The sequence below is a fragment of the Siphateles boraxobius genome, unplaced genomic scaffold (assembly GCF_051911475.1).
Source record: "Siphateles boraxobius isolate OS27281-9 unplaced genomic scaffold, OSU_SipBor_1 7, whole genome shotgun sequence".
Taxonomy (NCBI): domain Eukaryota; kingdom Metazoa; phylum Chordata; class Actinopteri; order Cypriniformes; family Leuciscidae; genus Siphateles; species Siphateles boraxobius.
In genome coordinates this window covers 33,774,241-33,801,650 of record NW_027509197.1, presented here as the reverse complement: position 1 = coordinate 33,801,650, position 27,410 = coordinate 33,774,241, and the positions used below count along the sequence as shown (strand labels likewise).

Here is a 27,410-nt window from a genome sequence, read left to right as displayed (position 1 = left end):
ATTAATTCCTGTTATCACAAATGACTTTGATTGGTTATTTTGGTCCATCTCCATCAGCGCTAAGAAAAGTTACATGTTCCAATGCTCATACATATCAGTTCAGCAGTGGTCTGGATGACAATGCAGTGCACTAAAAAGAAAAAATAGACTTATAATATAATATATTATGGTAAAACTTTACAATCATTTCTAAAATAAACTAACAATGAGCAATACATTTGCTACAGTATTTATACTTCTTTGTTAATATTATTTACAAGTGTAAATTGTTTAAAGCTTAGTTCATGTTAGCTCAGGTTCATGTCAGCTCATTACATAATATAAACAGATACAACTTTTGGTTTTAATGATGTATTATTTAATGTTGAAAAGCACATTAACCAAGATGAATATAGCTTTAGGAGTATTTTTCATTGTTAGGCCATGTTAACTAAAATTAACAAAGGGAACCTAATTATAAAATGTAACCTATTGTATTGTATTGCATTGTAATGTATTGTAGTAGACAAAAAGTGTCATTTAAATAATTGGCATATATTGGAGTAGTCAAAAAAGTAAGCATCATTAAAAAAAAATAGCCATAACAGTTCATAAGGAATCATCATTAAACACAATAGGCATATCATAATATAATGTTATGTAATAGTCATAAAAGTAAGTGTTTCCATGCAAACTGCTATTCTATGATCTGCTTTCACATTAAAAACATTCAAGTGCACCAACAGTATGAGTACTATTTACACATGGAAAAACTCTCTCTGTTTTAATAGGTGAGGGTGACTCCTGGCAGACCAGACATGGCCTGTACCTGAATATCAGCATCATGGCTATTCCCTGCCTGTGTTCAATGGCCCCCAGGGGCCTGGCTCCAAACACCAGGTCAGAACCTCTTCCACACTACCTCAACAACCAAGATGTTTTACATTTTAAGTCAACACATTTTACTTTCATAATGATATATGATAAATAACATGATAAATATTGGCAAGGCTTCGTTTTATACACTACCGCTCAAAAGTTTGGGGTCAGTAAGATTTTGTTTTTTGAAAAAAGTCTCTTAAGCTCACCAAGGCTGCATTTATTTAATGTAAAAACACAGTAAAACAGTAATATTGTGAAATATTATTCAATTTTTTAAAATAACTGTTTTCTATTTTAATTAATTTAAAAATGAAATTTATTCCTGTGGTGCAAAACTGATTTTTCAGCATCATTACTCCAGTCAGTGTCACATAATCCTTTAGAAATCATTCTAATATGCTGATTTTTTTTCTTGTGATATAGGCTACAACTGGATTATTTTATTAATAGGAAGTTCAAAAGAACTGCTTTTAATTAAAATATACATTTTATTGTAAAAATGTACAAGTGTTTGTCACTTTTGATAAATTTAATGCATCCTTGCTGAATTAAAGTATTCATTTCTTTAAAAAACACAGGGCTTAACATTAACTTCTTTGCTCATCAGCAACTGTGGCTAGTAGTTTTCCAAGTTACTTGTCACTCAGCATTTTGACTGGCCATAATTTTGACATCGATACCATTGAGAAAAACTGCTATACTGATATTCTTATATTATCTGGCTGCTGTCATGAATCCATTATACTTATGGAATTATTTTTGTGCCAATAAACATGAACGTAACTTTTCAAGAAATCAATGAATATATACTGGGCTTTCTTTCTCAACTGTTTACGTTAATTTAAAACATAACTGACTTTGTTTACGTGAATACCCACCAAGACCGGCATTTTTACATTATTTTGTGTGTATTTGACTGTTTAAGCGCAATAAGCAGCAAAAAAGAACTAAATTTAGTTCTGAGAGGCGGCTTTATGTGCACGCACTTTGGGTGAAAGCACAAAATCTACGGGAATGAGTAAAATTATGCACAATAAGCGCAATCCCATGCTGAAATTTAAGCCCTGCAACACCAACAATATTCTTCCGGAGCAAATGAAAGGAGCGAGTGAGGGGAGGTGGGTTTGTGTGTAACTCGCTGTCGGAGAGATGAGAGAGTGAGAAAGTGCAGCTGGTATCGTGTATCTATTCTGCGGTAAATGAGTATTGGAAGCATTTCAGTTCCCTTTCGAAGGGAACTCAACAATACGTCAACGACGTTATGGGGAACGCCTCAGGCGTGACAGGTGTCTGAAATCACTATCAAATCACGTCAATCATATTGACCGGCGACAGCCCGTGAATCATTAGCGTGAATGATTAACGTGCCACCTGGAAGTATAAAGGGGCGCCTTGCACACATGACAAATCATCTCATCGTCTTCAGGGACTGTTTGTTTGAAAACGCTATTCAAGTTACGAGGAGAAAGTTCAAGTTACGAAGAGAAAGATGAAACGCACAGCTAAGGCAGATTGTTTTCGTAAGTGTGCCGACCCGTGTCCGAGGTTTCTGACATCGGCCGACACACACGAGCTGTGCGTTTTTTGCTTGGGTGAAGAGCACGCACGGGAGGTTCTCGAGGGAACCCTCTGTGCGAACTGCGAGCGTTTTTCCCTTAAAACGCTCCGCTCTCGTCTGGCCCTCTTCTCGAGTGAAGGGGGTCCGGCGTCTGGACCTCGTGGTGCGGGTCCCGCTCGTGCTGAGGCCGATCGGCGACTTACATCATGGGGCTCACAGATGGAGCTTGTCGATCGTCTCGAGAGGGCTGTTAACCTCTCAGATGATTCGACGGCTGACGAGGGCGAACTGCAGGTCGATGGGGAAGGTTACTCACCGATTGTACCTGCAGTTGATGCTCTTCAGGACACGCAGGAGATGGCTGTGGAGGTTTATGAGCAGGTAGATCCTGAACCTCCTCCGCCATCCTGCCCCGTGTATGCAGAGCTGGTGGATGTGATGGAGCGCGCTGCCAACAGGCTGAAGCTGCCTTGGCAGCGCGCTAGAGGAGAGATCGCTCGCGGTAGGCTCGACGATCGGTTTCTCCCCGGCCATACACCACCAGCTCAGGTGAGACTTCCATTTCTTCCTGATCTCCATACGGAGATCGAGAGTGCATGGAAGAGCCCATACTCTGCCCGTATTCACCTACATCAGCGGGCCAGTTTCGCTGATGTGGAGGGGATCGGAGAGTATGGGTACGTGTCAATGCCGCCCATTGACGAGACGTTCGCTAACTAGCTCATGTCTGGGCGGGCAGCGACACTGAAAGCTCCAACCCTGCCATCCAAATCGCTGAAAACAACGGCTCGTTTGAATGGCAGAGCCTACACGGCAGCAGGTCAGGCCGGTGCTGCACTGCACACCATGGCAGTATTACAGGCGTACCAGGCCGACCTGCTGGGGGATCTCGACCAGGGGGCAGGGATGTCCCCTGAGGCGGTGGCTGAGCTGCGCCGCACCACAGATCTGGCTCTCCGGGCTACCAAGCAAACCGGTGCCGCGATCGGACGGTCGATGGCGGCGATGGTGGCCACGGAGAGGCATCTGTGGTTAAATCTAGCCGACATCGGGGAGAAAGAAAAAGCCTTTCTCCTCGATTCGCCGGTTTCGCCTTCCGAACTCTTCGGCACCTCCGTAGAGGCGGTGGTGGGGAAGTTCAGGGAGGCGAAGGCGCGCTCAGCAGCATTTAAAACTTGTATACCGCTGAGATCCGCGTCCGTACCCCGGCAAGCGGGAGGGCCTGGCCCTTCACGGTCTGAGGACCGTAGGCAGGGCCAGCGAGCCAGTGTCGCCTCTCGTGCGCCCCCTCCCTTGAGGAGCAGGTCGCAGAGAAGGCGTGACTCCCGCAACAGAAGAGATTTGAGGGAGGTTATCCAGCGCAAACGCACACAGCGTCGGTAATGGATAACCTCCCCGGAGGGTCACGAAATCTCCCCTCTCTCTTCTGACCCCCAGGCGTTCATAACATCAGGCTTGGGGATGGGCCTATGATGAGAACTATGTTCTGATGGCCCACCTAGGCTTGGTTAGTGGAAACGCCCCTTTCAGGCATGTAAAGTGGCGGATCCCAGGTTTGTAAAGAACTATCTGGCGAGTCTTCACTTTGCACGCCGCAGGTGAGCTGCTGGTCTTTTCAAAGAGTATTTTTTGTGATTAAAAAAAAGACTATATTCTTTAGTAAGGCTGTGGCTCCTCCGAGCCCTCAGATAGATCTATGCTTGCAGGCTGGCCCTCACCAGGGCCGCCTCTGTAGCTGGCCTAGGCTGTGCCAGGGATAATAGAGGCACTCTGCTAAAAAATTTAGCATTTCTTCCTCTGACCCTTCACTTTGTGAATGTAGGTTTATAGCATCCCTGTATAAACAGCCTCCTCCCATGGGAGTCGTTTGGCCAAGGCCCGCCCCCTTCTCTGCATTCTGGGGTGACTAGAGTAATGCAGCGTGGTGCAGAGGATGGTTTATAAGGACATGGTAGGCCTCAAATAGGCCTCCGTGGTATATATGTCTTTACTGAGCAGGGTTAGGCCATCTTTCGCTTCACAAAGAAGACTGGGTTTCCTGCCCGACCCTGCCGTGCAGTACTGGCCTACGGATTTAGGCCGCCAGTTTAGGCTTCACTCACCTCGCTGAGCTACTGCTCGAGCGCTAGGTTGTAGGTGGTTGGCTTTCATTCAAGCCCCACTCCCCTAGGTTGGGCACAGATACATTTCTGTCACCCCTAGAGCCGCTGGCAGGCCCGCACCCTGGTAACCTCAGGGTGAGGTGTTAGTATTCCCCTGTGATACAGGTAGGTCTGAGCACTTCACTCCCAGTTCTGTTTTATCCTACCTCGCACCACTATGGCTCGGGTCGAGTATGAAGTAAGCTTCACTTCTTCTTTGGTCGAAGTACGCTCCCCTGAAGCCAGAGCATTGCCCTGAGCTGACGCCCATGCATAGATGGTAGGCCCCTGACTAACTGGGGCCTCCGTTGAGGCAGAGTGGCGTATGTTGTACTCCCCTTGTTTTAAGGGTGCTAGCTTTCTTGCGGAGTACACTGCCATGGGAAATGTGATTAGGCACCAGGATGCTGTAGGCGCTGTGTAAACAGTTTTTCTGCCAACGAAGGCCATTAGGTAGTAGGCCTCAGCAGGCCTCCTTGATTGGACAGCCCCCTAGAGGGCACTGTAGGCCAGCTCACTTTACATGGTTGGCCTTGGTGGTTCGGGCAGTTGACTCACTGATAGGTAGTAGGCCTTAAACAGGCCTCCTCGGAGGTGAGTCCCAACATTGTGGGACATACCTTATAGCGCTACTGGAAGCCCATTAGTAAATTATGCTTGTGTAGTATGGTTCCCGACAGTGTACTTTATGGCAGAATATGACTTGCTATTAGCTAGTAGGCGCGACCAGGCCTCCCTGATAGGCGAGTCCCCAGCTGGCTTGCCTTAGCAGGCCACCTTATACTATCACCCGGACTCAGGGCTCAAAGCTACCAGTGGTTATCAGGTAGTAGGCCACTCAGGCCTCCCTGAAGGTGAATTCCCACTTAAGATGGTTATCAGGTAGTAGGCCTCACCCGGCCGCCCTGAAGGCGAATTCCCACTTACGTTGGCTATCAGGTAGTAGGCCTCTCTGGGCCTCCCTGAATGTGAGCTTCCAAATATTGTGGCTGTCAGGTAGTAGGCCGCTCTGGGCCTCCCTAGGATGTGGGCTCCCAAATATTTTGGCTGTCAAAGGTAGTAGGCCTCACCAGGCCTCCCTGAAGGTGAGTTCCCACATACTGTGATTATCAGGTAGTAGGCTCCTCCAGGCCTCCTTGATTGAGAACGGTCAGGTAGTAGGCCTCACCAGGCCTCCCTGAAGGTGAGTTCCCACAGTTTGTGGTTACCAGGTAGTAGGCCTCTCCAGGCCTCCCTGAAGGTGAGCTCCCCACATACTGTGGTTGTAGGGTAGCAGGCCTCACCGGGCCTCCCTGAAGGTGAGTTCCCACGTACTGTGGTTATCAGGTAGTAGTGGTTTTCAGGTAGTAGGCCTCTCTGGGCCTCCCCGAAGGTGAGCACCCCACATACTGTGGTTATCAGGTAGTAGGCCTCACGTGCCTCCCTGAAGGTGAATTCCCACTTACGTTGGCTATCAGGTAGTAGGCCTCTCCGGGCCTCCCTGTAACGTTCCCTAGTGGTGCTGGGTTTATGAAGCTAGTGGTCTCTTGCTATCAGTTTCAGCTAGCCTTAATATGCAGCTGCTGAAGGCGAGCTTGCGCCCTGGCTCGCTAAAGTGTTCATTCTCTGCTATTGGTTCCCTCCCGGAACCTTTTCTGCCTACAGCCTGGTTTGCCTACCAGGCAGACCTTGTGCTCCCCTCACCGAGGGTCTCTATGAGCATGCGGCTTCCTGAGTCTGGTCAGACGGTCGTAGGCCTCTCGTGAGGCCTCCCAGTTAGATCAGCCCTTAGGCCTTCACAGGCCTCCTCAGTGTTTTGAAACACAGACACTGGGTTGATCCTTGGATCGAGTAGAGAAACTCCCCTCGCTAGCAAGGGTCGGAAAGCACTATGCTGAGTCATACTCTCCGGGATATCCCGTCTCTGAGATCCGGGCCGAGTGGTTCACTGCCAGCTTCGCAGTCCCTCGGGTTGGATGCCTTTCTTAAGGCTTTGTTGTCCAGAGGCTCTGTCTTCAGACAGACAGGATTTGGCCAGACTAAGTGTCTATGTACTGACGCCAGGTCAGGCCGTCCTGGTGGCATTTCGGGGTGAGTACGTTCCCCTGAATAGTGACTGGCTGGGGTTCCATCGGGTTCCCTAGGCACATTCCCTAGAAGGGACCCCTTCTAATTGGAAGCTGTGGTCCCAGGCCCGGAGCCGGCCCAGGTAGACCTTTTATTTAACCATATTTATGAAGGTTTTTCTGTGAGGCTGTAGCTTGGGCTATGACCGTAGGGAATGCTGTCACTGACAGCCCAGTGTGACCTGAGGGTGAGTGGTTCTAGCGTTTCATTTGAAGTTGCTGGTTCTGACAGTTGTTACTGCCACTTGGCATGCACTCCCCTTAGCATGGCGGAGTTGGTATATCGTTCCCCATAACGTCGTTGACGTATTGTTGAGTTCCCTTCGAAAGGGAACGTCTCAGGTTACGACTGTAACCTATGTTCCCTGAGAACAGGGAACGAGACAATACGTCTCCCTGCCATGCCTCGGGGCTTGCCTACCGTACAGTCCCTTCAGACGATAAGGTGATTTGTCATGCGTGCAAGGCGCCCCTTTATACTTCCAGGTCGCACGTTAATCATTCACGCTAATGATTCACGGGCTGTCGCCGGTCAATATGATTGACGTGATTTGATAGTGATTTCAGACACCTGTCACGCCTGAGGCGTTCCCCATAACGTCGTTGACGTATTGTCTCGTTCCTTGTTCTCAGGGAACATAGGTTACAGTCGTAACCTGAGACGATATTTCAGTATAGATATCTATTGAAAAATCAATATTTTTGACAACACTTTTGACAAAAATGTATATATTATATATATATTTCAACCCACCAAGTTGGCTAGTAGGAGTGACTGCTTACTGACCTTAACCTTTTGAATGGCAGTGTACATCGTAAATTGATCTGATTTCAAAATTGAAATCTAAAATCTTTTTTATGAAGAATTATTGACAGACATTTTTTTTAAATTGGAATAACATAGAACGGACATGAACAATAAGACCAGCAATGTGCATTATGATAGTAAATAGCATCAACTTTCATTTTGTGTTGACTAGAACAAGCTAAATCTGGTGCCAACACAATTAGATCCATCTACATCTGTCTTCTACTGTACACCTTTGAAAGAAATGCTTTAACCTGCAAATATGTTTCATTAAAGGTGCAGTGTGTGATTTTTAGCGGCATCTAGTGGTGAGGTTATGAATTGAAACCAACAAAAGTTACGGTGGGAAAATATGTCATCGTCTGAGGCAGCAGAGAGTAGCCAGTTCAGCAATGAGGTTTCTTTACAAGGATAAATTAAGAAATTATGTTTACTTAATTATTCGGTAAAACTGCTAATTCTAAGGTAATACAAATATAACGGTTCATTAAGTAAGGTCTCTTTATACACCACTGAAAACTTGTTTTTCAAGGTAGTGACGAAATGCGCTCTGTAGCCCTGTTTGTTCGCTGTCGGCTATGGTAGAAACATGACGACACAATATGTCGACCTCCATAGAAGGGGGTGCCCGCGGTTATGGAGATATAAATGTCTCATTCTAAAGTAATAAAAACATAACGGTTCATTATGCAAGGTCTTTATACACCACTGAAAACATAGTTATGGATCTTATATTGCATTTCTGTCAATAGATCCTCAGAAATATTACACATTGCACCTTTAATAACTTGCAATATCCATTTAATAAAGGAAAACAATAAGTCATGATGCAGTCACCAGTCATTCTTATTATGGCACATTTGCATGCACGAACACAAGCTGTAAATAATCTGTCTCACCTGTGTTTTTAAAATCATCCTTGTTAGCAAAAGTATCTGATTTTCATCTGCCATAATAAACGTCATTAGGAAACTCACCAGCACTAGTGGTGCTTTATCAGTGCACCTGTTCTACTCAATCTAAACTATAAACGATCACAATGCAACCAAACTAAATCGGTCCCACCATGTTCAATCAAATTCTCTACATTTGCAAGCACCTGAAAGCTTTGTTTATGTTAAAGCGATAGTTCACCCAAAAATGTTCTGTCATTAATTACTCACCCTCATGTCGTTCCAAACCCGTAAGACTTTCGTTCATCTTTGGAACACAAATGAAAATCTTTTTAATGAAATCTGAGAGCTTTCTTTCCCTGAATTGACAGTCTACACAACTACCACTTTGATGCTTCAAAAAGTTCATAAAGAGATCATAAATCTAATCCATATGAATAGAGCGTTTAGTCCAAATTTTCTGAAGAGACTCGATCTCTTTATATGATGAACAGATTGAATTTAGACTTTTTTTCACATATAAACATTCATTAACACACATCAGTTGTGGTAAGCGGAAGCTCAAGCAAGTTCGCTTGACGTGCGAGAACCAATGAGGTTTGTTCTCGTGTTATGGCCCTTACACACCGGACGCGTAACGGAAAAGCGAATAGTTCGCGTCAAAACCATTCACATCAGCCGCGACGCGAATTTGCGACGTTCAGAGCTTCAACATTCCAAAACTTTCGCGCCGACAGCTGAGAAAACATGGACACTTCATCATCATCAAGTGAAGACGAGCTTTTCATTTTCTTTAAAAGACAGAAAAGAAGGTTTTGTGTGCACCCAATCTTAAAGAACAGAGAGTCTGAAGGGGGGTATGCTAATCTTGTAAAGGAGCTAAAACTTTGCCACAAAGAACCAGCCAAAGTAAGGATATGCATTAAACATTTGAATTGTTTATTAATAAACTAGTGTTTTCTGTCAGTTTTCGGTATGAGACGCGCTCCAGTTCACGCGCCGGCGCCTCCGTGTCCTAATTATATTGTCTAGCGTACTATATTTGCTTCTTATTTATTAATCCAGGCAATTTGTTGATGAAACATTGATTAAAATTAAGATACAATTCATACAAAACGAATTTTTTTTGTTTTGTACACAACCATGAATGTTGAAAATATTCAAAATCAATTATTTCCCTCCTAGTCAAAAAATATTATAAATCATCAGCACGCACTCTACTACCGGAGACACCAACTATCCCAGCTATTTTATCCCATGCCTCGTTCTTTTGTAACTGGTCCCTATAAGCAAATAACGTCATGTCATAAATGATAGGGTATGCGTGCGTTGAGATGCGGAATAGGCAATATAAAAATGCTGTCATTATAAAAGGTTTCTAGTTTCAATCTATTGCTTGTTTTTAGATTACATTTCATGTTGTGACAGTTCTCTTCTCTCACACATAATGCTGCTACGCCAGAGCGGCCAAAGCGTCAGCTTCACCTTTGATTCCTTGTATGTGATTGGCTGAAGCCTTTTCTGTCGCCGCAAAAGTAAAAAAAAAAAAATCGACATCGAAGCGGAAAAAATAAAAGTCGTTTTTTCACCGCAGCAAATTCGCGTTCGGTGTGGAAGCACTCATTACACAAACAGCTGATCAAAAAATAAAACCATTGCGCGAATTATTCGTGCGTCAACATCGCGTCCAGTGTGAAAGGACCTTTACGCAGCACGTTTGAGCTTCTGTAAGAACCAATGAGGTTTGTTCAGTTGAGATTCTATTTATGTGCGCTGATCATAAATAAAAAGCATAAATTCAATATGTTCATGATATAAAGCGATCAAGTCTCTTCAGAAAATGTGGACTAAACCGCTCTATTCATATGGATTAGTTTTACGATCTCTTTATGAACTTTTTGAAGCATCAAAGTGGCAGTTGCGCAGCTGTCAATGGAGGGATAGAAAGCTCTCAGATTTCATCAAAAAGATCTTCATTTGTGTTCCGAAGATGAACGAAAGTCTTACAGGTTTGGAACGACGTGAGGGTGAGTAATTAATGACAGATTTTTTTCATTTTTGGGTGAACCATTTCATTAATACAGAAGGAGTGATCTTAGTTCTTGTCATGACGCTCGCAGTGGCGATTCTGTTAAACACATCACCCAAATCTGACACCAAATCTTGTTCTGAGACCAAACTTAGCACTGCCCTCAATCCTTCAGACTATATGTCCTTAAAGCAAGTAAGATGGGCTCAGTAGCTGATGTCTGTGTGGACAGTAAAACCTTGAGACCAAGTCAGTGTGTCAGCAACATGCAAGGCCAACTGAGTCTTCAGACTTGTTTTCTGGCCCATGTCGTGGGCGTTTCGTGTGTGAAGCCGGGTAGACTAGGCCATCGTAATCCTAAAGATTGGAATCAGTGGTTGGATCAGACTCCTAAGGTCAAAGCCACCTAACTGGACTAATCAGCACATAATTACTCTGATTAAAGGGAGTGGCTGGTTAGACTTAAGGACTGAGCATCTGTCCACAGGCCTCTACACCCCCCTCTCCTTCCTGTATTTAGAGAGCGACACAAGTTAAGCTCAGCTTCTCGGAAGCACCATCTTTAGGGAGTCACAGGGTTCTCAGTGCAAGAAATCATTTGTTTGTTTCTGCTCTAAAAATATCTAAAGGTCCTTTAAACACGATGAATTCACTAGAAGTTATTGATGACAGAACATTTTTGGGTGAACTATCCCTTTAACATTAACAAAGCTTTCAAGTGCTTGCAATGTAGACAATTTGATTGGGACCGATTTAGTTTGGTTGCATTGCATTATAGCTCATAAAATACTTTCAGACTACAGATTTTCTTCCTGAGAATTTATTTTGAATTAAAGGGATAGCTCATCCAAAAATGAGAATTCTGTCATCATTTACTCACCCTCAGTTGTTTAATATCGAGGATTGCAGTTTTCTCATTTTTATGCACATAATTACAGAGGTTTGAATTTAGTGGAAATCTAATTCTGTCTGGATCTATTTCTACCTTGAAGCTCCCATTTACATTGTCCACTGATGTGTAGATATGGGACAGTCCAAGTGTGCTCCACATATATTTATAGACCTGTGGTAAAACAAAATAGAAACTGGTTTATACAATTCTCATTACCTCTTAACCATATGAAAAGTGTATGGGCGTATTATAAAGTTGAATTGGGTTTCTCATCATGATGTTTGCCACGGACTCAGTGTAACGGCAGGCACATAAGTAATAGTTTGCATTACATTTTTTTTACAACTAAGCTGAACAAATTTGAACATTTTCTGTCTGCCACAGGCTGAACAATGGCAGTATGGCGCTGATAGTTGTTGACAACACATCCAGGTCAGAATTCATCAAGCACTTGAAGAGATACGGCAGCACAAACAACCAGGTGAGGTCACCTGTGCGAAGCCAGAGAACTTTCTTAACTCACATCAGCCTGATACACAGGAAATCCAGCCCACGCAAATAGAGTTAACAACCTCCAGAGCTTAAGCAGAATTAGCATACTGTCAAGTCAAATTAGTCGCTGATTGTCAGCTTCCCACAAAACACTTTTCAGGCTAATACAGATTAGCCCATTTCAGAGCCTGTCTCTTCTTTTTTCTTAAGCAATCCAATCTAGAGATGTTTGTTAACCCACATTCTATAAATAATCTGTGTATGTTACGGGGTTGACCTACTGCTAAACTTCACTTTCCTGTCATTGTGCTGCAGAGCAAAGCTGTGTCAATTTCAGGGTCTCTGTGCTGTACTATTAGGCCTGTATTGTCCATTTTAAAAGAGCTTGTGTGTGTTCACTTCATTTACATGAGGAAAGCAATGTAGAAAGGCAAGTGCATTTTATCAGTGGTTGAATCTCACAAAGAAAAAAAAGGTCTGGGTCATATTTGGCCTCAACATCAAAGAAAGATGTAAGAAATTAAACTTTGCATTAAGAAAATGGGCTATTTCTAACCCGTAAAGTCTAAAAAACATTACTGTAATGTGAAATATATACGTATATAAAAATACTGATAAAAAACCAATGTGCTAGTCCCTGAACAGAAGCGTTTTTTTGTTGTTGTTGTACATATATATATATACTGTACTGTAGTACAGTAATGAGAATCTGATGAAACTCACTGAAAATAATGGGTTTTTAAAAAAGTACTGAAATGTAAAACATCTTTATGCATTACAATGATCAAAATTTAGGGGAGATTTTGTTTAAATGTCATTTTAAATAAATAAATACTGGTTCTAAGTACAGGCTCAACTCTTTTACAGAATTTAATTTCCTTATTTCAAACGGGTGAAAGTGACCTGGTCATGTTTTTGTGAGATTCACTGTCAAATCAATTTGTATGTGAACTCATCACAAAGATACAGAACAGAAAAAAAAAGAAAAAAAATCATGCAGTTGAACAATCATGCAGCACTAATATACATAGTTTTTTTTTTTTTTTTTTTTTAAAGTAAAGGGTACTTACATAAGATCTCTGCAGTGAGGTATTATAATGACTTCTAAGCAAGAATTTGACAGACATACACGGTTATCTTAATAAAAGGATATACAATATGATGTGTTGAAAGCCCAGTCCTGGCTTGGTTCTGTATCCAAGTTCACTCCAGGTCACTCTCTCTCTCTCTCTCTCTCTCTCTCTCTCTCTCTCTCTCTCTCTCTCTCTCTTTCTCTCTCTCTCACGCACACACACACACACACACACACACACACACACACACACACACACACACACACACACACACACACAACTGAAGCAGGCTGATGAGGATCAGTTGTTCATCACTGCCTCCGTGTGGACCAACATTAAACTACAGCCTCCAATAAGTCAGATTCAAATAAATAGTGCAAACAGCTGCACATTACAAAACATATATTAAAAGCTCAGACAGAAGAGTTCTGATATATATATATATATATATATATATATATATATATATATATATATATATATATATATATATATATATATATATATATATATATACATATCAGAACTCTTTATATATATATATATATATATATATCGACGACTTCTATAATGCTTCTGTATCCTTCTGCAGTTTGGTTTCTCTTTTATCGAGACACACACTGTAAAGGCTGTGAGGCTGCGGCCACGCTCTCAGGGAAGCTGGGCTGAAGACATCTTGGAGGAGAACGAGGAGAGCGATTCAAAAACAATGCCTATCATCTCCTCTGAAGGAACATACCCCTGGAACATTGACGGAGATCTCTTAGAGGTCACATCTGAACTCCTGATCAGGTGAGACACTCAAGTCAATCATCAAGACAGATGTACAGCAGAACTCCATTATTAGAGGTTGCGTATTGCAGTGATGTCACAATGGATAAGAGGAGCTGTTGCCTCTAAAACAGACTCTTAACCATAGTAAATTCTTTGAGTGTCATTGTTTTTTAGGTTGCACATATTATAATATTGTATTCGAAAACCTACGGATGCACAGATATGCAGATTTTATGGGCAAATGCACCATACAAGTTGCCCAAGTCAGAACTTTCCATTTTATAAGTGAATAAGTCAAATCCCTATTTATGCAAAACAGTAGTCAAGATAGCCACTGTATACTTTCACAGGTTGAACTTCACATGACCTGTGTAAGCGCAGGCTGTGTTGTTTTAAGGCACTACAAACATTATGTAAGCAGCACTTGATAAGAACATTCCTAATTCATCTTCTTAAAGCTGCAGAAAGAGTGTCAGAAGAATAAACAGAACAGTGTGAGGTTCTAAGAAAAAGGGAGGGATGTGTGCATATTTCAGATAAATCCTTGTAATGTTTAAATGTAGTGACAGCCCTGTTTATTTTCCAGGGTTCACCCGCAGCTCCTCACACTCTTTGGAGCCGACGTGGAGGAGGCGGAGGAGTCGCCAGTTAAATGCAGCTGTATCTGAACACACAACCTCATACACAAAGAGAGAGATTGTGCTTGATGGTAGAGGAGCTAAGAGAAACTGAACGAACAAATTGCACAAAGCAAAGCTTTAACATGTATATAGAACATTTTATGCCAGAGCAAAAACAAAAGGACACACGGTACATTCCAGTGCATATGAATTTAAATTAAACCAAAGTAAAATTTACAACAATTTTTTTAAAAGACAGGTGAAAAAAACAAACAAATAAAAACATTAATCTATTAAAAATACTGATAAAAAAGCAATGTGCTAGTCCCTGAACAGAAGAGGTTTTTTTTCTTTTGTACTTGTATCTTTTATGTCATAAAAACACGGACAAGCAACCCATCTGATATGGTTTCCCAAATCTAAAGATTATGTCCCACATTTTTATCTTTGATTCTGACAGGACTGTTTGGTCTTACTATCCTTTCAGGTCTCGTTCATACACCAACACACACTTACAGGCAGGCACCGACAAAATCAGCTGACTTTTTTTGTGCACACATTTTTGGGAAAAATGGATTTGAAAATGTAAAAAAAAAAAAAAAAAAAAAAAGTGTATCTTTAAAAACCTTATTCATACAATTAATCAACATCATCTTTGTTTCTTATTACACAGCACCAAAAATCATTCAGCATATGATGACATATTTGGCATGATAATCAGGATTTGTAAATAAATTAAATCAGACCATCCAACTTTGATTGAAAATTCAAAAACCAATTTTCTTTGTAATTGCATAGAATTTTTGTTTATATTTCCGTGCACATTTATAGCTTCAGCTTAGTTTTCGCTGTTCTGCAAACTCCTATTGTTGGATTAATTCTTGTTGGATGCTATTTTTGTAAACATTTTCATTAACCCCCGTAGCTAAAATATTTCCTAATTGAACAGACAACGGGGCAGGGGATGAGTGGATCTTTGAATGACGGGCACGTGAGAGGTGATGGTGCTGTGTGTATTTGCGCCATATAAAATAAACACACACACACACACACACACACACACTCTTAAGCAATGGCTGGAAGCCAGACACATGCCAATCTCATCAATTTTCTGTAGCGGAGTACAGACACACAACAGCAGCCTCCTTTGCTCCGTTTCCATGGCACCCGGCCAGAACAGCGGAAAACACTCGCTCCTTCCATCTGGTGTCTCCGTTCCAACTTCTAACTATTGAACTCAGCAGCGAGAGTCCGGGAGGAGAGAGAATGCATGTCATTTCGTCCTTTTTTTTTTGCAAGGAGAACCGCCGATACCTCAGTGATGCAAAGGTGTGAAAACCCCTATCGCAGCAATGTTCTGTTTCAGGAAGGGTAACGGAAAGATCCTGTGTCACCTCTGTGGAGGGTGTGCTAACTTGCGGGTGTAAAAAAGCGAGTCTCTCTTCGGAGATACACAAGCATAACCTTAGCAAGAAAAGCTACAGCAGTGCAATTTCTCCTTTACAGCAGGCCAATAGCCAATACGTTCAGTGATCGTAGGCAAACCTGTGATGAAAAAATTAGGTTCTGTTCCAAAACCTAGCGAGCTGCCTTGGCGTCCATGCAGTCTATAAAGGCAGCTGTTTTTTTAAGACGGCACCAAAACTCAGTTAGAACCTCGGCTCACGATTGATTCAATTGGATTTTAATGTTAGCAGGTTGCCGTCAAATCGATTAATCATGATTAATCGCGCCTAACAAAAGTTATATAAATATGATGTTAAAAAACACTACTTTTCAATTAAATGCTGTTCTTTTGAACTTTGTATTCATCAAAAAAAAAAAAATCAATTATCATGGTTTCCCCAAAAATATTAAGCAGCTCAACTCTTTTCAACATTGATAATAATAATGAATGTTTCTTGAGCACCAAATCTGGAATGCTAGAATGATTTCTGAAGGATCATGTGACACCGAAGACTGCAGTAATGAAGCTGATAAATTGTCATTTTAAATTGTAATAATATTTCACAATATTACTGTTGTTTGATCAAATAAATGCAGCACTGCGGAGCATAAGAGAATAATTTAAAAAAAGCATTAAAATAAAAAAATTAGTGTACATATATTATTAGATATTTTAATTTGATTGATTTTTTAATACTTTTTGGTGTGGAATAAATTATATTCATAATTAACACTCTCACTTTGACTCCGTTCATCACAATGCTTTTGTCACACTGCCTTAGAATTTGGTCAGGAGGAGGTGTCTTTATGCTTCCTACCTTTTTGGAACAACCTTCACACTTTAAAAATGCTGTCTACATAGGTTGCTCACTAGGTTTTGGAACAGAGCCGTAATGTTCTCTAGCAACAGTACATTCTGAAGTCCTTTTCTCCCTCGGCACGACAGCCCCGGTGCGTGTCCGTGAGCACATTAGTATGTCCCATTCTCTAAAGTGCACAGTCTTCATCGCTTTGTGATGAATGTTTTCAGCCATTACGGTTAATGGCCGTTGGTTATCATGAGTCCAGCTCTTGGTGTCTTCATGGCTTGTCCCTTCCATTCTGACTGGTTTTGTATGTGGTGCAAATCCCATATTATGACGTGCTCTCTTTCTTTGGTACATAGTCCCAACTGTCTCGTCTAAACTTCTCATCCTTCAACTTCCGCTCAAAGAATCCAAGCTAATAAAGGAAGAGGATGTATTATTGTCAATCAGCAAAAGCACTTCTCAATTTCAACCTCAACAAGCCTTGTTTTGAAGATTTGTCTTCTTTTTGTATATTTGCTTTGTAGGGATAAATCTACTAAATTGTAGGTTGTCTGAATGACTATTCAGGCTCAGTTGAGCTGGTTTAAGGCTGGTTCAGGTCTACCAGAAACCAATCAGGTTTCTTAACTCCAATCTTGAATGGAGCATGGTGGAATTGAGAGAACAATGTGTTTTTAAAAGTTAAACTTGATACTTAAAAATGCAATGCTCATGACACGAAACATTGAAAAATTCAGCAAAATGTGCACATGTACTGATAATTTAGAAACAAGTCTAACATTATTCTTTAGTAAGTTTATCATTGAAGGCAGTGGATTTGTTATTAAAGCGCTGCTTTAATGGTATCTCCACTTCTCCAATAGAGTTTTACTGTACTGACAGTAACAGTTACACTATAGTTTTACCACGGTAAATCCCAGCATGCTGTTAAACCCTCTATGAGATGATGCATCTCTAAAAAGTAATATCTTCACATATTTCAGGTCTAGCTTTAGTGAATTGATTTCTATGCTCTTAGTACTTAATTCCTGTAAGATGAAGAGTCTTGCACGAGTTGAATATACGTCATACTCGAGAACATTTCATATGTGATACATACCTTCCAGAGGGTGAGAACAAGCAGTGCTAAAATGATCAGACCAACAATCAGACTGGATACTATTAGAAATATTTTCACAACTGCCACAGGCTTAAGGCTGTACAGAGCCTCCAAGAATACCTGTAACATTGCAAACATTAGAGTTAATAACAAGCAACAAAAGGTTGTAAATGCAGCATCTCATTATGCATCACTTTTAGAGCTTCAGACTACTTACTCTAGCAGAAATGTCATCTTTTAGTAGGATGTTGTTTGCATCCTTTACTGGTGAAATAAGGTCAATCATGCCTTGTATCATCATGATAGAGTGTCGGCCCTATAGGAAATAAACATGCATCAAGGTTATGTGTTTTAGTTGCTCTTTTGGGCAAACAGTTCAGGTACAGTTCAGGTAATCCATCTGTCAAACTATGTTTGCCTTACTAATTTACTACATCCAGTAGTCTATGAGGAACATTTATTGGCTATAATTGGAGGAGGCCCAGCCAGGCCAAGCTTAAAGTCTAGCTGGATGACATGGTGGGCATATTTGGCAATTCGTTTTTTTTTTTTTTTTGGTCTGTGTAATAAAAAAAATACTGTTGGCCAATTGTAAGGTTACAAAAACTGTGCTGCTTAATAGATAAGTGAAAACTATGATGATGCATAAATATAAATCTTTTGTAACATTATAAAATGTCTTTATTGATCAATTGAATGCATCCTTGCTGAATAAAAGCAATAATTTCTTTTCTGACCCCAAACTTGCAATTTCTTTTTGTACAAGTGGGTTATCTCCTTCTCTATGTCTCTAACCAACACTCACTGGACTCATCTGGAGAACCCTGGGGTTGAGCTCCACCTCCATATTGATGGTAACTTCTTTTCCAACCTCCAAGTCACCGAAGTGACACTCCACCATCCTACAGGTCTTATCTTCACGAGCACAGAACTGTAGAAAAACAGAGCATGAGAACTTCCAATAACATGTACACGAAACACACCAGAACTCATTACTGTGACTATTAAAATACCATTATGCGCTTGCTTTTTGGGGAGAAAAAGAATACAAGTTCTTCAATAAAGGAAGCTTCCGGGACGTCACAATCATCAATAATCTGAACTGTATCGTTCCTCTGGAAGCAATGCCCAAGAGTTGTCTGCAAGATGAAAAAACAATATAAGTTTATGTAAAGATAAAGATCTGTACTTATAGATGTACAGCATAAGCTAAACTATAGCTAATTATGTTACATGCTTATCATTAAGATGACTAGTAGGAATAGTTCATCTATTTATTCCATGAAACATACAAGAATGTCAGAAGTTCTTTTTTTTTCTGTACAGGGAAAGTTAATTGTGATTTATACCATCAAGCTTTGTGTGAGGAAGAGATGAAATGTAAGCTGTTGTCTACTAATAATCTTTCCTTGTTGTAGCTCTCAAATTTAGTGGCTGAGTTTTTCAAACATGACATGTCAATTCGTCACATGACACATGAGAACTAATGCAAATTTGCATCAAGTTTATCAATATGGGATACGGCATTGATGGTCAACTATGCCATGAAACCTCTAAAAGTTTTTTTTAATTTTTAAATGTAACTTCTTTTGTTCTTTTTCATCTTATACCATAAATCACAGTCCAGTTTCACTGTTTGGAAAGCAGAAACACAAACATTCTGCCTACCATCTCTTTAAAAAAAAAAAAAAAAGATTGGATTGACACAATGGTGAATAAAATAAGATTTTTTTATTTTTTGGATAAGCTATACCTTTATTATACTGTGTACTGTATATAATATACACCAGTAAAATTGAAGGTACATTTAAAAAAAAAAAATTAAGTCTCTTCTGCTCACCAAAGCTCCATTTATTTGTTTAAAAATACAGTGTATTTTGAAATGTAATTTATTCCTGTGACGTAAAGCTGAATTTTCAGCATCATTACTCCAGTGAATGTCAAAAAATGTTATTAGAATATGAATAATATTTTATACTATTATAAATATTGAAAGTTGTGCAGCTTAATATTTTTGTGGAAACAGTGATACTTTTTTTTTAGGATTCTTTGATAAATACAATTTAAAAGAACAGCATTTTTTGAAATATAAACCTTTGTAACATTATAAACGTCTTTATTATATTTGTTCAATTTAATGCATCCTTGCTGAATAAAAGTATGAATTTCATTCATTAAAAAAAAATCTTTCACCAAACATTTACATATAAATACATGAACCATACATACATATATATATATATATATATATATATATATATATATATATATATTTGCATATTTAAATCTCACCTGTAAATCCGTAATCCTGATTAACTGGTATTTGTATGGCACCAGCATCAGAGGCAAGCTGATCTTTACTCTTGCATCAAGAGCTTTACTAGGACCCATATTCATCACCTGTAAGTTAATAGACATTTTAACCAAACGAATCATGTTAAATGATTCATTAGTGCTTAATGACATAGTTATCTGTCTGATGAGCTCTAAAATACCTTGTATGTGTAATTGAACTTCTCAGGATAGCAGTCAACCGGCACAGACTCTTGTTCTCCGATCAGAAATGAAGTCGGAGAGACAAATCTGCAGAGGAAGGGAATACAGAAGCGTCCCGTAATTTGGCCTGTTATTCTTCCGACATCCACATATTCATAAGCAAGCCAGATAACTTACCCGTGAACATTGAGGTCAACTGCATATCTCAAGGGCAACGTAAGAACAGCCACGTTGTCTTGCCGAAGGTCTGTGTTCTCAAAGCTTTCACTGAAATAACACACATTAAGTCTGTTAAGTCTTCGTCGTCAGTTAGGAACCTGGGTGTGCTCTTTGATACCAATCTTTCATTTGAAAGTCACGTGTCTAGTGTCTGTAAAACCGCATTTTTCCATCTTAAAAATATTTCTAAATTAAGTCATATACTCTCATTGACAAATGCGGAACAACTATTTCATGCGTTCATGACATCAAGGCTAGATCATTGTAATGCTCTACTGGGTGGTTGCCCTGCACGCTTAATAAACAAACTACAGCTAGTTCAAAACGCAGCCGCTAGAGTTCTTACCAGAACCAGGAAGTACGACCATATTAGCCCGGTTCTGTCAACACTGCATTGGCTCCCTATTAAACATCGTATAAATTTTAAAATATTGCTGATTACTTACAAAGCACTAAATGGTTTAGCTCCCCAGTACTTAAGCGAGCTCTTAACACATTATAGTCCTTCACGTCTATTGCGATCTCAAAACTCCGGCCAGTTGATAATACCTAGAATATCTAAATCGACTGCTGGCGGTAGATCCTTTTCCTATTTAGCACCAAAACTTTGGAACAATCTTCCTAACATTGTCCGGGAAGCAGACACAGTCTGTCAGTTCAAAGCTAGACTAATAACACATCTCTTTGACCTAGCATTCACATAACACTCTATAGACTTCTATAATTCAATATTAGGCTGCTTAGATTAGGTCAGCCGGAACTGGGAACACTTCCCTCAAATCCTGATGTACTTGTTACATCATAATAAGAATGGCATCTACGCTAATTTTAGTGTCTTTGATTATCCCAAGTTTTCCCGCAGCCTGCCGGATCCAGGCCGTTTCCAGATCTGACGAAGGACTTTCACCTGGACCCGATGACAATGCAGTGCTGAAGTGCCAACTAGCCTCTCCCTATGGAGGATCCCTATACCACTCTACAGATAAAGCGTTGTGGAATTTTTCGGTTCGCGTACCTACCCAAAGTGATAAGATAAAATAAAATTCTGCATCAAAATTTATAGACAAGACAAGTAGTTTGTTTAGGCATGGTTTGTAAGGAATTACAAACCTGCGCACATATATTCAAACGCACATAGAATCAATTCTTAATGCGCATGTGAACGCCATCAGCGTCTATCACAGGTTCACGTTTAAAGTCTGTTTAGAGAGAACGGTGTCGTCTTAGCGGCCCCTAATTTAATAACAAATGATCATTTAGACGGAAGTGAATCAATCAAAACTAACTTTAGCTGGAAAAAACATTTTTCAAGAACCACTATAAAACCAAACCAATCTCTGTTACCTTAAATTATATGTTTATCTCTGTAAAGCTGCTTTGAAACAATCTACATTGTTAAAAGCGCTATATAAATGAGGATGACTTGACTTGACATTAGATTGGTTAATGTTCACTATTGAAGAAACATACACTGACCCCAAAAACTATCTGGACATGTAAACCAGTTACAAATTAGCATTTGTTTGCAGATGCCACTTAGTTTGATATTGTCCTATCTAATGAAAAAATGTTAAGTGTATTTTAAGAGTCCAAATGCTTTTTGAGGTCATTGTATATGTGCAAAAGATCTTTCTACGTGAGGAAATGTTTAAGGACTTTAATTATTGGAGTACAACCCTAATATACACTGAGATTTCATTACAGGAACTCATTACATAGGCTATGTAAAACATCCATCTTTAGATCCATTCCTCTGTTTTTCTCGTTTCTAATAGTAACACTGAAAGCACACCAAACCTTTGAACGTGCTGTTTAATGCCTTTGTTTGTCTTTTGCTCTCATGATCAATTTACAAGTTTACGCAGTTGCAAGATGTTCACCACAAATGTTTACATTTGGCTCAGATGCATTTGTATAAACCATCCATTGTAATGAATTCCTGAGATCTCTGGATCTCTTACCTCGTAGCATTGATGTTAATACTAAGATCTCCAGCGCTGCTGTTCTGCATCACATCCAGTAAAAATGTGATGTTGAGCTGGAAGAAAGAAAGGAGACGTTTATATTCCGAAAAGACATGGGGACCAACAAACTCATTTACTTTCATTGCTTAAGACATTTACCTTTGAGAAAGGAGGGATGTATAAATTTCCAACATTGCAATCCAGTCCGGTGGCCACTTTATCCTCCTCTGCAATTCCACAGCTGATGTATTTATCTTCCTGAAATAATATTGTCATGATATTAAAGCACATCATGAGCTAAAAGCTGCCAGTGATATCTGAGACCGATTTGAACAAGAATTACTGAGACAAAATTAAAATACCTCTAGTACTTTGATGAAATGCAGGTTGCTGGGAAACCTCAGATGAAGTCTGGGTAGAAAAGCATCATCTCCACTGTTGACTATTGTGGTGTTTAACATGAAGCTTTTTCCATTACCCAGAGCTAAATATGGCATTTTCATGTAGGATCTGTTGGGAAAACAGTCATTTAGATTTGAAAGTTTAGATTTGATACATATTTGATCCATTCTTTAGTCCATATAATTCAGTGAGGTTGACTCAGAGTGAAGTTAAGACACGGATGGATGGATGGATGGATGGATGGACTTTGGCTACTGAACATCTTCATTTGAAAATACTTAAATGTTTGGGGTTTTTTGTTTCAAAGACAAAAACAGCTGAAATTTTTGGCCAAAAATCTTTACAGCTGTTCAATATTTGACAACATATTACACAATTTTATAAGCTACTTTGAAAGTTAAAATGAATGAAGAACAATATCTGTTAGAAAAAATATTAACTAATATACTTTTAGTAAATATTTGCAATATTTGTTTAAAAAAAACATTTTATGTCTCCAAGTTTAGTGTAAATAAACTGCTTTTTTCTAAGGTATATATATATTAAGCTCACACGTAAACAAAACTGAAATTTTCATACAGATAATTAAATCAAATTATGTGTATGACAATCTAAGGTAAAATTTCAAAATCCTGACAGATAGTATAAGTTACTAAAGTTAATATATTTGCAAAAGCAAATATTCAGTGTCTTTGCAACCAACTCCTCTTGATTGTTTTTCAAGGTTTTTTTAATTTCATTTTTTAAATTCTTTTATTTTTAATTATTTCTTTAAATAAATTTTATATAAGAATACTTAGTTTATATATATATATATATATATATATATAGTTCATTTTAGAATATTTGCTAGACTTATTTTTCTAGAATTTAAAGGAATAGAGTGTGTTTTAAAGCCAGTGTTTTTCCTGCATGTGTTTATGTAGCTTATGCACTGAGGGCTCAAGCCTGATGTTTCTCATCTAAAGGCACCAGGTGCATCTGGGAGACTGACAAGCCACTCTCCCCCTCACTCGCTTTCCCTCTCTAACACACACACACACACACACACACACACACACACACACACACACACACACACACACACACACACACACACACACACACACACACACACACACACACACACACACACCTTATGAATAATCAGATCATGTATTATCACCAATGGGTGAGGGGGGTCCATAAATTAGTTTGCATACGGCTGCAAACATGATCCAAAATGCTAATGAGCACACTCACACTTGCGCCTCAATTGGGTGAGTCCAAGAAATGCAATGCAAAAAATGCCTCAATATAAAGCTTTGGCTACTGTGCATGCTGCTTTAATGGGTGTATTCATGAGAACCAGATAATCTCAAAAACCCTTCTGTTAGTCAAGAACAGATCCAGCATAACTAGAATATTTACAGACGTCTCTAGTTGTTCACCACGCAAAGTCAAGAAAACGAAGAAATTCTGTTTGTAATGTTAATGTTAACATTTTCCTCCAAAATTTTCATTACCATAATGCAAAATATGCAATTTGCTTTACTGAATACAGTAATTAAAATAATTTTGTCCTGGCGCATATTTTTTTTTTTTTTTTACAAATGCTTTAAATTTGAAAGGAATACAGTTACTTTACATACTATTATTTTAAATTAATCAGACTGAGATTTTTCTTTTCAACAAAACAAAGGACTTGGGAGGGAAAGATGCATTTAAAGTGACAATGCACACAATCAAAGTCGTCATAGAACCAGCTTCATTTTCTTTACACATTTTTTTTTCTATTTGATTTTTTGGTGTACTATGAAACAGACAATTCTCAGCGATTTCCATGAGATTCACCCACTTAGCATAGATTATGTGAAGATAACTTACTGGGGTAAAACCAGATGAGCAGAAACCTGAAGGTTGGTTGAACAGTTTTCCAAAGCGCAATATCTGGCAAAGATGGTCTACAAAAAGAAAGATTTCAAATCAGAACACATTATGAGTTATGCTGAGGTTAATAAAGTGGCCACAGAAATGAACCACGAGATGGAGAAGAAAAACTGACCTTGTTTTTCACAACATTGGAAAGTTCATCCTTCTGCTGTAGAATGGGTTTGAGGGAAGGCAAACCCCCTGAGTCCCTCTGTGCCAAACGGTGCTCTCCAAGTTCATATTTCACCTCAAAATGGATGGGTGTGAAGATATCACGGATATCTTTCTGCATATAAGAGATATGAAAAATGATTACTTTTTCTGAAGAAAATAACGAGCGCTTGCCCATCCAAAACTCACCTCTCTAATGCTAAGATTGCCGTCGTGTTCCAATACAGTTGCTAAGAGTTCTTTTATTTTATTATTTTTTTAAAGAAATTGATCACACTTTATATTAGGGTCCAATTCTCACTATTAACTAACTATTAACTACGACCTTTGCCTTGATAAACTCCTAATTACTGCCTATTAATAGTTAGTAAGGTAGTTGTTAAGTTTAGGTATTGGGTAGGATTAAGAGATGTAGAATATGGTCATGCAGAATAAGGCATTAATATGTGCTTTAAATGTACTAATAAACAGTCAATATCTGAGTAATATGCATGCTAATAAGCAACTAGTTAATAATGAGAATTGGACCCTAAACTAAAGTGTACCATGAAATTGTTACTTTTATTGCATTTAATTGGTAAAAAGTGACAGTAAAGACATGTATAATATTACAAAGGATGTTTTTAAATTTTAAATGCTGTTCTTTTGAACTTTCTATTCAAAGAGAATCCTAAAAAAAAAAATCTAAAATTGTACGCCACAACTGTTTGAAACATTGATAATAATAAAAAATAAAAAAATCTTGATCAAATCACATATTATAATAATTTTTGGAGGATCATGTGACATTGAACACTTGAGTAATGATGCAGTAATGAAACAGTTCATTTAAACTGTAATAATGTTTCACAATATTGCTGTTAATAATCTATTTCTGATCAAATGAATGCAGCCCTGATGATCATAAGAGACTATGTTCAAAAACATTGCCGACCCCAGACTTGTGAACTGAAGTGTATGAGGTGTATGATTTTGGCTAGACTTGTTTTATTCCTCCCATCTTAACTTCCCTCACCTCAGTGAAGATAACTAATGCAGGTAAGGTTTGCTCTGTCAGTTGTGATGGCCGTCTCTAATTGCGGGCTCAGTGTTTGGGAGTTGTCCTGTGGGGTCTCTGGGGCCTGTATTTAGCTGCAGGGGAGATGTGTGACCGGGGTTTTGGAAGCCTCTTCTATGGCCAGTGTAAATGAGCTGGACTGTAGCCACAACCACAGCCTCAGAGAGACGCTAATTTCTGCAGCAAAGGCTAAACTCAAAGTCAACGCTCTGAACTTGTGTCCTTCGCTCAGAATCTGGTAGGTCATACACACGTGCACACACGCATCTAGTTTGTCACTGGCGTGTCTGAACTTATAGGCAGACAACTGATAGTTCAAAGAAACTGATGACTTTATCAAGGTCATTTTCAAGAGCGTGAGAATGACTGGGTGTTTCATTCACACCTACATTCAGCACCAAGTTAATTTTGCTCAAAACAAGAACTGAAAATGACACCTTCCTTTTTAAAATCCAGACCTGGCACATTTGCAACTCTCAATGACAACATATGTTAAGACATCAGCACTTTAATGTACCTTCAGTTTTGGGAGGAGTGAAGTTAAATGCAACTTAAACTTGATGACCACAGACAATAATATGAACTTGTCCCCTAGTTTGAGAAAACCTTTGTATTTTCAGTAATGTACACTGAAATCTAGCAGGAAAGTGTGCCACAGGGTTTCAACCTGAAAAGGGCCAGTTAATGTTTGTATAATAGCACTTATATGAATTGTTCGATATATAAACACTTGCTATTAGATATGTAAGGTTATGTAAATCCTCCTTTTGAGGTGGAACTTACATTTATATTTATGAATTTGGCAGATGATTTTATCCAAAGCACCTAACATTGCATTCAGAGTATACATTTCACCAGTTCATGCATTCCTTGGGAATCAAACCCATTACCTTGGCGTTGCGAGTACCATGCTCTACTGGTTGAGACTTAAGACCCAATTTATACTTCCGCATCGAACTTACGCCGTAGCTACGCCGTAGGCTGTGCGTAGCGCACGTACCCTCCGGCGTACCCTGACGTGCACCTCTCCAAAAATGTAACAACGCGTCTATTCTACGCGGACGCAAGCGCTGTGATTGGTCTCCTCAAACCGCTTCCTCGGGTTTCACATGCTTCCTCTGCGTGTGTCAACGCGGACAACGACGCAGAAGTATAAATTAAAACCAAAGCGTAGGCTACGGCGTAGAGGCTCCGGCGTAGGTCCGACGCAGAAGTATAAATCAGCCTTTAGGACTGCACTTGCTCCACTAAAACAGCACTTTACAGATAGTTATACACCCAAGAAAACAAAATAAAGCTTTCAGTCCATCAATATGTTATGTACTAATAAACATTTACAAAATGTAACTTAAAGCTAAATTAACTTTCGACCAAAAATCTATGAAACATCTTGTACTGTAACCGACATACACTACAGCAAGAGGATGCATTAAATTGATCAAAAGTGACATTTATAAAAGATTTATATTCCAATGCTCTTCTTTTGAACGTTCTATTCATCAAAGAATCCTGAAAAAAGTCACAGTTTCCACAAAAGTATTAAGCAGCATAACTGTTTTTAACATTGATAATAATAATAAAAAAAAAATG

At 39.5% G+C, this 27,410-nt stretch overlaps 2 protein-coding genes across 2 annotated transcripts in view; one reads left to right on the top strand and one right to left on the bottom strand.

Annotated features, from left to right (window-relative positions):
* The window catches only part of cerkl (CERK like autophagy regulator), a 71,365-nt gene extending 56,819 nt beyond the window's left edge, over positions 1 to 14,546 (top strand). Inside the window, exons 10-13 of the mRNA XM_077215971.1 lie at positions 771 to 879; positions 11,672 to 11,768; positions 13,445 to 13,644; positions 14,213 to 14,546. Coding sequence (XP_077072086.1) covers positions 771 to 879; positions 11,672 to 11,768; positions 13,445 to 13,644; positions 14,213 to 14,294 — 488 coding nt within the window. The 3' untranslated portion in view covers positions 14,295 to 14,546. The remainder of the gene's footprint in view (positions 1 to 770; positions 880 to 11,671; positions 11,769 to 13,444; positions 13,645 to 14,212) is intronic.
* Positions 14,384 to 27,410, bottom strand: part of itga4 (integrin alpha 4) — a 34,297-nt gene continuing 21,270 nt past the window's right edge. Inside the window, exons 16-28 of the mRNA XM_077215961.1 lie at positions 24,726 to 24,878; positions 24,548 to 24,624; positions 22,642 to 22,789; positions 22,439 to 22,537; positions 22,277 to 22,353; positions 20,274 to 20,363; positions 20,096 to 20,183; positions 19,893 to 20,000; positions 18,614 to 18,739; positions 18,406 to 18,531; positions 17,818 to 17,916; positions 17,601 to 17,720; positions 14,384 to 16,913 (exon numbers count right to left, since the gene is read on the bottom strand). Of these exons, the coding sequence (XP_077072076.1) occupies positions 16,827 to 16,913; positions 17,601 to 17,720; positions 17,818 to 17,916; positions 18,406 to 18,531; positions 18,614 to 18,739; positions 19,893 to 20,000; positions 20,096 to 20,183; positions 20,274 to 20,363; positions 22,277 to 22,353; positions 22,439 to 22,537; positions 22,642 to 22,789; positions 24,548 to 24,624; positions 24,726 to 24,878 (1,398 nt within the window). The 3' untranslated portion in view covers positions 14,384 to 16,826. The remainder of the gene's footprint in view (positions 16,914 to 17,600; positions 17,721 to 17,817; positions 17,917 to 18,405; positions 18,532 to 18,613; positions 18,740 to 19,892; positions 20,001 to 20,095; positions 20,184 to 20,273; positions 20,364 to 22,276; positions 22,354 to 22,438; positions 22,538 to 22,641; positions 22,790 to 24,547; positions 24,625 to 24,725; positions 24,879 to 27,410) is intronic.